At 38.0% G+C, this 13,251-nt stretch overlaps 1 protein-coding gene across 7 annotated transcripts; it reads left to right on the top strand.

Annotated features, from left to right (window-relative positions):
* Window positions 1-423: 423 nt before the first annotated feature.
* LOC112277436 (uncharacterized) lies at window positions 424-7,551 on the top strand. Of its 7 annotated transcripts, none has more exons than XM_090247320.1 (13): window positions 424-736; window positions 940-1,059; window positions 1,304-1,340; window positions 2,435-2,581; window positions 2,726-2,807; window positions 3,075-3,195; window positions 3,521-3,562; window positions 4,022-4,197; window positions 4,361-4,542; window positions 4,955-5,226; window positions 5,661-5,783; window positions 6,330-6,557; window positions 6,927-7,551. In XM_090247320.1, the coding sequence occupies exons 4-13, from the start codon at window positions 2,560-2,562 to the stop codon at window positions 6,951-6,953; spliced, it is 1,275 nt and encodes a 424-aa protein (XP_090103446.1). In that variant the 5' UTR covers window positions 424-736; window positions 940-1,059; window positions 1,304-1,340; window positions 2,435-2,559; the 3' UTR covers window positions 6,954-7,551. The 7 variants fall into 7 exon arrangements, with proteins under 7 accessions (XP_090103446.1, XP_024365504.1, XP_024365505.1 ...); XM_024509736.3 differs by having other exon boundaries at window positions 2,523-2,581; XM_024509737.3 differs by having other exon boundaries at window positions 2,523-2,581; window positions 4,958-5,226.
* Window positions 7,552-13,251: the final 5,700 nt, after the last annotated feature.

Consider the following 13,251-nt stretch of genomic DNA (forward strand, 5'->3'; position numbering starts at 1 on the left):
GAGCATCAGACGCAATGAATGCAGAGAGAAAATAGCGGGCCAGGAAAATATAACATGGTCGCAAAGCACGCACAAAACCACTCGGTCAATATTCTTACACACTCGACCAGGAAACCAGCAGCCCCTTGGACACCGAAAACCCGACAGAGAAAAGCAGAGAGACTAAACTGAGGGGCCATAACACACCAAACGCACACAACAATGCACAGCGAGTCGCCCTAAAAGTATGAAGGTCTGCGCGAGGAGGGCCAGAGAGCACCAAGGGCCGAACGGAAGGAGGGGGGGGCCCTCCTCCCACACCCACCCCTCTCCCCTTTCCCCTCTCTGTCTCTGTCTCTCGTGACTGGGAATCGCACGCTGCGTCCCGAAAGAAGGAAAGAAAGGAAAGAAGGATTGCCCTCACTCACTCACTCATTCGCTCGCTCCCTCGCTCTCGTCCTCCATTCCATTCTATTCCATGCCTGCGTATCTGCGCTGCAGTAGCGCTGCAACAGCGTTGCCACGGCCCCTTGCTTGCGTGCACCACCGCAGCAGAGACGGGGGCAGAGACAGACAGCCAAGAGCCTCCCTCACCCTCACTCACCCTGCGCAACGGACACTCGGGAGCCGGAGCGGGAGGGCGAGCGCAGCGCCAGAGGCCTTCTTCAGGAAGTGACAACGCCGTCTAAAGTGGAGGTTGCAATGCCAGCTCAAGGGCGAGCGGACCCCGAGCCGCCGAGTGCCTCGATTGCAGATGGTAAAGACGATGCCCCTCCCGTTTGTCATGTTCCCTCTCTTTCCATTGTCCGGCGTTGTGTTGTCGTTAGGTGTAGTCCTGGGGTGGCGCGAGCAGGAGTCGGCTGCCAGCTCTAATTGCTCGCCATGCACTTAATTTCTTGCTCCTCATGGAGTGAACCGACGCGGTGTCGCTCCTTAGATGTTACTATTTCTGCGTGCTAGGATGCAAATTGTGTGGGATTCCGTGGAATGGAGCCACTAGGGAGGTTCGGTGCTTTCAACTGTGGTTCGTGCCCGACGTCCTGGTTGTTCGCTGTAAAATTGATGATGGGGTGCAATTCGGTGAGTTTCGCTCGTTGGATAACAAACGCAAGCTTTGGTGCGGACGCCAGGGCTGTTTTTTTTTTTTTTTTTTTTTTTTGTTCTTTCTCTGCGCCATTCTTAACGTAGACCGTTGCTCAATTCCTGCGATCGCGTTTTTGTGCACGCTTTTGTGTACTTGTACGCAATTGTGCTTTTCACAAGTGAACGATCTGATTAATTGCGGTGCTAATCTGGTTCTGCGATCGTATGTGTGACATTTCAGGTGCCCCCTTGTCTCCGTCGAATGGCGATAACAAGGAGTAAGTTGCTCTAACTTCCCCTTACCTATGTACCGCAAAGTCATTCTGAACGGGCGGTGCAATTCGTGAGTTGCATCTCTGAATGCTGGAACGAGTCTACCTCTTTCGATGACTTTGTTGCTTAAGTGCGTTGTAACAGAGTTTTTTCATTACAAGCATTTCTCGATCACAGTGTGTCGCATGGTTTATCTTATGCATACGAACCAGTACACATCGACGATCCACAGGAAATCAATAAATTGATGACTTCCGTTACATGGCGGAAAATCGGCCATAGCACGGTAGACGTGTACCAGAAGCGGACGATCACTTCGCCGTGATTAGCTTGTTAGCTGGTAGCGCTTGTCTCAGTGATTTTGGAGAGTTTGTCTTGAGTCGCTTCTTGTAACACCGCTTCGCTCTGCTGATTAGATTCGAATTTCTTACACTTACAGAGCAGGTCTCAGCAGAATAGCCGACCACCTCTGGAGGTGTTTCTGGTCAGAATCACCGATGATAGTTGGGGGCCTTGGAGTGAACATGCCAGTGGTGTTAGGTCCAGGTTTGAGATCCACTGGATTGCAACATTGCAATACATGTGCAAACCAATTCTTTGCTAGGCGACTTCCTTAAAATTTGCCCTTGGATCAAGTAATGACGACGTTGCAACTATCGAATCAGCCGGGAGTGTTATGTACGGCCAACTATTGTTCAGCACACTTGAGACAGACTGTTACGGTGATTCCTATGAAAATCCTTTTGAGTTGACTGCTTGCAGTGCCTTCACTTGAGAACCCGAGAGTCCATGAGAACTCCTGTCATTCTGTATGATTGGAGTGTACATGCATCTAGTTTGGGGATTTTGAACTGAGAACTGTGTAGGAAGAGGTCGTCAAATAGGTGAAACAGCAGTTGGCGCAAGGCACTACACTCGGCAGGTGGCACATACTGCGGCCTCCGCACTCTCCTGGGAAGCGTTTGCGTGGTAGAGAGTCCGTGAAGCGATGCCAGCCTCTGGTGGAAATGATATCTTGTGATGTGAAGGGGGGTACAAGTTTTTTTCGGTCTGCAGTCTTTGTAGTAGCTCATGTTCGTCGCATTGCAATGCCATGCAGTCAGGTGCATGGCGTATTTCTGTTGCGATGCGAGAATCGTGGACCAATCTTTCGCAGGGTTGTGCTGACCGTATGTTTGTTGTCTCAGCTACATCAGGGTCTGTCGGTCAGATATCCGCAAGGAGATGCAGTGTCCAATTTGCTTGGGTACGCAAGTTTCTAACCTATCTCAGGAATAGCTCGTACTCTTGGTATGCGCTCTTGGTAGATGTTTGGTGTGTGTAAATGGAGGGCATGTAGGATGCCGTGTTTTTTTTGTTTCATTGAGACGTGGGTTGTCTTTGTTCGTAGGGATCATACGGAAAACACGTACGGTTATGGAATGTCTGCACCGGTTCTGTAGGGAGTGCATTGACAAATCCATGCGGCTTGGGTAATTTTGTGCTTCGCACGCCGTCAGTGTTTTTGAATCTCGCGACTTCTGCTTGACATGCCTTATTGGCTAAGGAATGTTGATAATCGAGTACATTTCAAGTTGTCGCTTTGTGTAGCGCAGACTTGAGCTTGAGGGACGATGGATTTAATGAAAGTTGTCTTGTGGGATGGACGAAGATTGACTTGATTTTTTTTTAATAGCACCCATTCACAAATTTTGTAAACTCTCTGATAACCAAGTTGTGGTAATTTCCAATACTTTTAGGAATAACGAATGTCCTGCCTGTCGCACGCATTGTGCAAGCCGCCGATCCTTGAGGGACGACCCCAATTTTGATGCACTGGTTGCTGCAATCTATCCTGATCTTGACGAGTACGAGGAGGAGGTGCGTCATCGTTTAAACGTTTGGTGAATGTGGTATTCACGTCGGCGGTGTTAGTGTAGTTTGTATACGACCAAATTATGGAATGCTACGGTATTACCGTATGATTTTGATTAGTCTCTTTGCACTGCACATGGCTGCGCTTTCTTTACAAGCTGCAGTGCGTGCTGTCTTGCGTTATGTGTGAGGAGTAGTTCGACCCTGCTTTGTGGTCGTCGGAACCTTTTTTTGTATTTCTCATACATCATGGGCTTCTTAACAGAAGGTGTTGGTTCGCTTGATGTAGCATGAAGTAAGCCTCTGAATATCTGTCATGCTTCTGCAACAGGAACTCGCCTTTTTTGAAGACGAGGCTCTTGTAAATAGACAGGTCAGTGTTTCCATTAAAACTGTCAAGAAACAAGGCAGTCATTGAGGTTGTGTTGTGCATTATCAAGTTAACATACAGGATTGCAGAACAGCTGAGCTCATTTTCTCGTGGTTTTTGATTTTACACCTGAGGCTTGTAATATCAGGGACGCAAAATCGTGGAATGCGCATTTTGAAGTACCTAGTAATTTAGGGTTGAACCTCAAATCTTTGCTTTGTTGCAACACGGCTGTTGCTTGTTTGAGGAGGTTGAGTTTTTCTTTTGCTATCAGTCTGTTGAGTGACGTAGGGTAGTAAGTGCTTTTTATCATGCTAAGACTCAACGGCATCACATATTGCACTTTAAGCGTTTGGGCCTCTGAGAATCCGGTTGCTTGAAACGCATAATCAAGTGTCCATCATCGACAAGCATTACCACCATCTAGTTTCTGAACACAGTGTCGCTTTTGGGTGCACACAGATTCAGGCGAATATTGCTGATACGTTCAAACGACAGTCCGAAGCCATCGCAAGGCGTCGTACCGCGTCCAAAGCTACAGCTGCAGCAATCGTCAGGAAGGCCCACGGCAATTTTCGTAGTGTGCAGAACAGGCAAAGAGGCCGAGGTCGTGGAAGCCGAGGAGGTCGCAGATCTAGGTCAGGAGTTCTTTGTGAACTGTGGCCACGACTTTGGAGGAATTGTAGGAAATTGCTAGTAGCTGAGTTAATGTGAGGGTATTTGCTGCACTCCCCTTTCCCGATACACCTTGACCTTTGGAATGCCGCGGTCTAATCATCATTTGGGGGAATGGTTTGGCAGGTTCAGTGAGGGCTCAGCACGTTACGAAGATGACGATGACTTTTATGACGACGACAAAGCTGATACTGCTACTTCTGGCGACGACACTCAGAGTGAACCAGAGCCAAACCCGAAGAGAAGGAGGGCCAAGGTGCAGACCTATTCTAGTGGTGAAGAGAATAGTGAGAACGAGTCACTTAGTGGTGAGTTGCATCTGCAACACTCTATCCCTGCGTTCATGAAACAATGTTTTTGGCTGCAAGCACGTTTTAGGTCGTTCTGAGCTCCTAGGTTTGTCGGGTCGGAGGAGTACACCTTTCCTGTTGCTTCGACATCCGAGCTTTATTGTTTTTATGGAAGTTTTTTTTGACGGTTTAGCAATCTCTTTATATATATTTCACTCCGTTGCCTGATCTTCAATTCACTTCTTGAAATAGCTCTTTAGCATGCTCGGAGTGCTAATGCCATGAGTTTTGATTTTCAGAGCTGAGTAGTAATAGGAACACTTATATCAAGCAAGGCCGAACAGTGTCTGTGTATATACAACCACAATTTAGAGTCTTTAGTGATCATGTCGGAGTGAAAGGCTCCTCAAATTTTCGGTGCTCTGTACAGCAGCTACCCGTGACCAACATGAGGCGCCTGCCTCTTTCTCTGGGGACGAATCACCAACCGACTCATTGGCAAGAGAGAGTGATGCGGATGCTTCTCCGACCAACGTTGAAGGGATGTTGAAGAGCTGGGCTAAAGGTACACGAAGTTCACGATATGGAAGTGTTAGTGGTGTTCCTGTGGCCAATGGTAATAGGAGCATGAAGTCATTACCGCGGACTAAGGAACTAGCAGACGCCTTGTTAGCTGATGCTCGCGCGGATAAAGAAGACGAGGTGAGACAAGGCTCTCCTTGAATGTTCGATTGCATTACATCGCCTGCATCTATAGGTGTGCGTGTGTTTAGCTCAATCCTCCCCTGCTTGGGAGACACGTTGCCAGATGATTGTGATATTCTTTGGTGTACTATAGGAAAGTGCGACAAGTTCTGGTTTGTGGTTTCGTGGAGAAAGAATGGGGGTTCCAATGTCTGTTGTGCCACCCTCTGGTGGCATTTCGTGTGGACTCTTCGTTGTGGCCTTGCTTCGTGGTCATCAAACCATCCAATGCAGAAATATTTGTAGTCATTCAGAATTTACAATGAAGCTGCTGCTTGAAATTCTGTTGCTTGCAATTCCACTGATGGACTAGTTGCCTTTGAGAGCAATGCAGTCTCTTTTGCGTTGCATCTCGGATCTATCTGACATCTTTATGAAACAACGTATTGCAGTTTGTCGTACACTTGAACTTGCAGCCTTTAATCGATGGATCGGATGACGAGGACACCCTGCCAAGTCTTAAACGACCACACCTTTGCTGTCCACCCAAAATGACCGTCCATCACCTCTGCAAGGTAATCACCATGCCCCACACTTGATTCAGGAGAAATCGTAGGTCATTAGTTTACTTGGATTTGCTTTTCTCGTAAGTTTCCCAAGTGCTGTAGAAAATTCAGTTGTCCGTTGAGGGAGATCAAGTCAAAAGAATTCAGCATGGTATTTTTAAGGTGTGGCACTAGGAGAGGTAAACTCACTCCAACCTGTTAGGGCACGTGTTGCACCTTTCTTGGTGCCATAATCCGGGCATGAAACTGTATTGCCTGACACGACGGAAATGCATCGGATCTAACGTGGGTCTCGAATATAAACTTAGAAGCGACTGGGCAAATTGAGAAGTCACCGTGCTCATGCATTTTGACATTTCTCAATCATGTTTTCGCTTCACGTGACAGCATCCTACGTCATCTCCAGGGGATTAGGTTGAATGTGAAAGACTGCAGAATGGTTTACTACCTATGCCATGAACTTATATACTTGCTATTTTCAAATCGTTAAAAAAGAAAAAAGAAAAAAAGGGTGAACGGGTGCTGATTCCCTTTTCTGATGTGCGAGCGACCCAGTTCCTTGCAACTCGGTTGTCTCCTCCGCCAGAAGCGGATCTGGAGATTCTGGTGGAGAGCAAGACTGAACAAGTTTCAATTCCAAAACCTCCTCTGCGGTTGAGCAAGCTCTCGAAAGGAAAGGCGTGGGCTTCGAGAGGAGATAGTGGCAAAGAAGTCATGCTTCTGTCTTCGGGGCATACACTTGAAAGCGTACTTTGCGATTTCTGGGATTACCATGGTAATTTGGTAAGTTGTTCGTTGCTTCCTTCCCCTATGAATTCTTTTTGAAGTCTTTGAACTCATGAAAACACAACGCACTGCCGCGTGCAAGCACCTGTTGGCGACACCGTAAAGCTCAACCTGCAGTAGAAGTAACTCATTTGAGAGGATCGTTTCGGTGAAAATTGGATATTTGGTAGCGACGATGCTGTGAGATCTATCTGCCCAATCAGCATATGAGATATATGCTGTGAGATGTATCTGCCCAATCAGCAGACCGTCACCGGTGCTTCCACTTTGTTTGTACCATTGGAGACCAAGAATTGATCTGGTTTAAAGATTAGATTAGTGAGCGAAACGTGCATGGCACTTGACTCGTACTTGGTGCATTTGCAGGAACTTCTCTATCGTCGAAAGGGTTGATGTGGCTTCAAATCGGATTCGCTTACACATGGATGTTTTGAATCAAGGATTGAGCAATACGAATGATGAAAAAGCCATAAACTAGGGATTTGGGGTCCCTCAAACTTCTGCAAACAACAAGCGCTGAAAAGAATAAGGCTTGCATGATTTATTTAGCTGATGATGAACTCACACAAGATACCATACGCGACAGAGATAGACTATCTTATTTGTGGGAGGCGAGTAGATGATCCCTAGGCTTTGAAAAAGTATTCTCTGTGAGGGATTTTAATCCAGCCTCGATGCGTGAGGTCTAAAATGCGAATTGTGGAACCTCATATTTTTAGGATTTCTGTTGAAAAGTTTTTGTCTGCAGTATTTACAACTCAGAGGGTGCCTTGTTTCAGTTAGGGTGGTGTACCAGGTAAGCAAATAGGTAAATAAGTCAATTGAAACTGCATTCATCTTAGAGAAGGACAGGATAGGTAGGAGGAGACTGGAATATGTCAAATATATATGCTTTAATCAGGGATGTATGGTCCTTTTGGACAAACTACTTAGGTTGTATGTAAGAGCACTTCTAAAATGGTCAATGAGATAAGAACGTTAAGAAAGTAAATGTCATGTGGTGGTGTTAGTTGAGATATTTGTTATTAGGATATTTGTTGTTTGATTAGTTTTATTATGTTTGTTATTTTATTTGAAGCATTGGGTTTGAAGAAACAAATAGTTGAAGAAGTATTTATTTTTCAGAATATCTTACTATAAAATATATGAATAAGATTAACATATTTGTATATACATATTAATGCATAACAAAAAGTAGATGTTAGGGATATACTTACTTCATTTAAGAAGGAATAGTTGCAAGCATTGAACATTAAGATGTGTATAAAAAAAAAAAGAATAGGTAAGAAGACAATAATTAATGGTTAATGTTAAGAACAAGAAGGCCTAAAGGCCACATGAAGAACTAAAGAGATGAGTTGACATGGCTAAAGAGGGTCTTAATCTTGTCTTTACTTATATTACTTGCAAGACAGGCTTAGAGTCCAAGCCTCTCATGTCTTGTCATGCAAGGTAGTAGATGACTTGTTAGCAAAGTCTTAAGAAGTTTGTCAAGAAGCTTCCTAAAAAGACTTGCAATCCATGTTAATCTACATGACTTGATTCTAAAACTATTCTAAAAGTTTCTTAGAGCATCACCTAACATAGTTTAGTTTCTAAACTACCTACAATATACTTCCATCAAGTTCTAAGAATGTTTTAGAAATACCTACTATAATGTGAAAGATTCTTTAAAGGTTCTAAAATCTTTTTTATATGTTTGTAACATCACCTCTTTTTTTAATGACAAGTTTTACAATGAGCATTGATGTTGGTTTTCTTTATATTTGCAAAAACTTCATTATTTCTTAAAGATCTTTTGTTATAAATACTACTCTTTGATCTTTATTCAATGGCTAAATAGGTCCTTCTAACCAATGTTCATAGCCAATACTTTTTAGAATCAAAGAATATAATCGGATGACTTTGGTCTATATTAAGACCTTCAAAAATTCCTTAAAAAATAACATCTTGACATCTTGATTCAATACTTCTAACTTGCAACACCACAACTAATTCTCAAGCATCTTCTTAAAGATTTTAATGCCAAACTTGATTATAGTAAGGATGTACTCAACATTCATATGGTTGAGCTTCATCTTAAGATATATATGGAATAATACTTGTTGTGACAATTGATATAGTTGATCCTTCAATGAAAGCTCAAGCTTAGGATCTTCAAGCTTTATAAAAATTCTCCAATTTGATATATTAAAATTAAAAAAAATAAAAATAAAAAAATAATCATAAAATATAATTTGAAAATTGAATAATAAAAAAAATAGACTATAGCATATTGATGATGTTCTTAATTGAGTCTTATCTCTTTATATGTTATTTATTGCTAGAGCTTCCTTTTGAAGTCATTTTTGATAGCCAACTTTGATAGCTTCTTTTGGATTTATAAAGATAAAGAGTATAAAAGTTTGATATCTTCATTAATACATTAATAATATTAGATGAAGGTTTCTATAATTATTTGTTGATGTTGTAACTCTTTTAAAGTATAAGTTATTCTAACCAGTCTTTTTTCATTTGTAAATCAAGAATTTTTCAATTTTATATTTATTTTTATGATAAATTTTAATTAGAGATAAAAATAAAAGTTTTTATTTTTGGAATTTTTGAATGATTATAGATTTTTAATAAAAAAAACATAAAAGATTGTTGAAAAAACCAATATGGATCAAACATATAATATTATTAAAAAATAAGAAATATTATATATATATCTTTGTGTGATCTTATCAATACAAGCAAGACATATCTATAAGTATTTGGTATCAATATTTTTTCCTATTTATTAGTAATATTAGTAGTAATGATAAGATTCAACAAATCTATTCAATGATTCTAGGCTCAGTTGAACTTGTTAATGTAAGCAAGATGATGGATACTTGAGATTGTTATTCCAACAACCTTCTTTAGTCTCTCATCAATTATTAAAGCATCTGTCTTTGTTTAAGATTGCTTAAATATGGACTTTTGAATAGAAATATCTTTTACTCAAAATATTATAATTGATTGCAATAGCTTTGATGTTGAGAAGTTATTTTTTGGCACCCTAGTGTTGAAACATTTTTTTCTTGTATACCTTGTAGGATGTGTCAATTTTCTTAAGCAATTTATTTGCTATTTGTTTTCTGTTTTTCAAAGAGTGGCTAAATGCTACTCGAGTGTCTTCTTTGTGTTTACTCAATGAAGAAGTTACAATAGACGTAGAAGGACTAATTGAGTTGCCAAATGCATATCCTTTCAATGAAGAAGTTGTGAATGAATCATTTGAGTCAGATGATTTTTTAGCAATGGAATTCAAATTGAGAAAGTTTTCTAAATCCTTTAGTTTAAAGTTAAAGCAAACAGACTCAGGTTCTTTAAATCAAACTGTATCAAATTTGGAGAAGTAACAATTGCCTTCACAAAAGATTGCAATTAATTTATGCAATGATACTCACTTGTTGAGTGCCAAGCTACTTTTAACAAATGCGGTTGGTTTTGTGACCTAGCAAGAGTTTAGACAAAAGGTCAAATTATCAAGAATTTTTCTTAGACTACCAAAAAATATAATAAAGAGAGAGATTATTATTTTCTTTTTCATAACTCCTATGCTTTAGAACATTTGTTAAGTTTATAAGTTATAAAAAAATCTAATTGAAGCTATTATAGCCTAATAGGCTTTATATATATTGCGTGTTGATACTCTTGGTTACAAGAAAGATCTTTGAAAGGATAGAATCAAATATTTGTTTCTACAAGAAAGATTGATTTTTGAATTGTTATTTCTATTGTTTTATCTAAAGTGGAGAGATTTTCCTAACATAAATAAAAATGAGCTTTATGAAGATGTAATTAGTATACTTTTGATAAAAAATATTTTGATTAAAGTATCAAAGAGAGTTGAATCATCCTTGGAGGAGTTTATTTTGTTTTTATTTTGTACTTGAGGAGAGATGTGATAAATCTTGGTCTTCTTCTTGAAGTTGTAAATAAGAAATGATTCCCATTTTGGGACAAAGTTGTTCAAATTCTTGTCTACCTAATACCTTGGTCATGATGTTTGCAAGGTTTAAATTAGTTTTGATATGGAAGAATTGTATTTTTCCAAGCTCTACCCGCTCTCTTACTAAATGATAGTGGACTTCTATATATTTAGTCCTAGCATGAAAAATAAGGTTACTAGCAATTTTGATGGAGCTGATATTATCACAATAGAGTGTCATTGAATTATTTTAATTTTTGATGCTAAGCTCACTTTTGAATTATTTTAATCAAATATCTTCATTTATCCTTTTAGTGAGTGCTTTGTACTCAATTTTAGAGGAATTCAAAGCAATTGTAGATTGATGTTTGCTCACCCATATAATGGAACTTCTTCTTAATTAAAAAAGATAATTTGTTATTGATATTTGACTTTACATATCCCTAGTCCAATCTAAGTATATAAAGCCTTGAATTTTACAATCTTAAGTATTTTTGAATGAAATTTTGTAATCAAGTATACATGCTAAGTATCTAAAAATCCTTTTGTTGCTTCTAAATGGATTTGTAAGGAGTTGGTCATGAATCTATTAAATACTCCAACTATATAACTAATATTTGGTCTAGAATTAATTAAGTAGAAAAGTTTGCTAATAATATGGTAGCAAGTTGTTATATTTGTAGGTTCACTCTCTATATTGCTTATAAGTTTGATGTTGATATCCATTGGTGTCTTGTAAGTGTTGCAACTTAACATGTCAAACTCCTATAGTAAGTCTTTGGTGTGGTTTTATTGAGTCATGAAGATTCTTTGATTCACTTAGTAGAATTTGATCTTTAGATAAGAAGTCATTTTTTTGAGATTAGTAATCTTGAATTTCTTTATAAATTTATTTTTAAGCCAAATGATTTTTTATAAGCTGTCCTTTATAATGAATAAGTCATCTATGTAAAGAACAAGTATACCTAGTTTTTCAGCTTCCTTCGAAAAATAAAGATTGTAATTGACATTTGACTTGAGTAGACCTTATTCTTAAAGATATGAATCAATTTTTGAATATTAGGCTTTAGAAGCATATTTAAGATTATAAAGTACTTTTTTTAGCTTGTAAACTTTTGTGTCTTGTCTTGTAATAATGTAGCCTTTTTGGTTAAACCATAAAGATTTTGTGAAGTAGATCATTATTCCAAAAATTTTGTCTTCATGTTGAGGTGATAGAGCTTCTATTCCAATTATTCAAAGAAAGCTAATAAGATCCATAAGGTACTCTATTTTACTATAGATGCAAATATATCTTCATAATCTATTCCTTATTTTTTTTTGAATCCTTTGGCTACTAGTCGAGCTTTATAGACATATTTGTTTGTGTTCTTATTCTTTTTGATCTTGTATACCTATTTGGCTAAGATGGAACTTTTATCAAGTGGTAGATTCATTAGGTCCTATATGCCATTTTTAAATATAGAATCTATCTCTTTGTTTGTAGCTCATTTCCATTTTGAATTCTTCACTACTTCTTGATAGTCTACTGGTTCTAAATTCATTTCTACAATATTATTTTCTTATATACCAATTTATTGATAATGCAAACAGAATAGGTAACCATCTAATTTTTTGATTTTAAAGATTTTAGTGGTCATGAAGTAAGAGCTATTTGTTTAGGTGAGGTTGGAAAATTATCTGTAGTTGGTTTTAAATGGGATGTATCTATTTATAATTTAAAATGATATTTATTAGATAGAATTATAATTTTTTGTCTTATTTCTAGATATAATATTGATAAGAATTAGAACATTAAAGGATGGTGTTTTTATGTCTTAAAAAACTACCGTGTTTAGTTAAGTGTATCTATTGGAGGACATGTTGAGATAAGAATTTTTATTGAATGTAACATCTCTAGTAATATGTATTTTTTTAGAAGCTAGATTGTAGCATCTATAGGCTTTGAATTGAGTGTCATATCCTAAGAAAATGCATTCGGTCACTCTAGGTGACATTTTTGTTTTTCTACATTTTTTTGCCTTGAAGAATAAAGCACTTACATCCAAATACTTAAATGAAAGATAGATCTGTAAATCTATTGTGATAGATTTTATATGGAGTTTGCTCAAAGTTTATTTTGGTAGGAAAAAAATTAACAAGGAGATTAGTGGTGTTGAATATTTTTGACCAAATATTTGTTGGTATTTTAGTATTTATTATCATGCTCTTTGCTTGATCAAAATATATTCAATTTTTTTGCTCTGCCACTCTATTTTGAGATAGAATATTTATTTTTGTGATTTAGCGCTTGATATTATATTTTTTATAATATTCAATGAATTCCAAAGATAAAAACTTCCAACCATAATTTATTTTCAAAGCTTATATTTTAGTTGTTGATGTTTCAATTACTGCCTTGAAGTGCTTAAATGTTGTAAAGGTATTTGATTTTGATTATAAGAAGTAGACCTAAATAAATTTGGAAAAATTATAAATAAAAATTAGAATGTAGTTAGAACCATCTAAAATAATAGGCTTGAGAAGACCGAAAAGATTATTATATATAAGTTGTAAGATTTGTATAGACTTGGTGTTAGTTTGCTTAAAAAAATTAATCCTATGAAATTTGTCTATTTTGCAGGGACTATAAGAATAAGATACTAGAAGTAGAAAAAAAAAATCTATAGACTAGATCATTATTAAAGAATTTATTAAGATTAGAATAATTCAAGTATCTTAATCTTTTATGCC

This window comes from Physcomitrium patens, chromosome 25 (genome assembly GCF_059467195.1).
Source record: "Physcomitrium patens ecotype Gransden chromosome 25, ASM5946719v1, whole genome shotgun sequence".
Taxonomy (NCBI): domain Eukaryota; kingdom Viridiplantae; phylum Streptophyta; class Bryopsida; order Funariales; family Funariaceae; genus Physcomitrium; species Physcomitrium patens.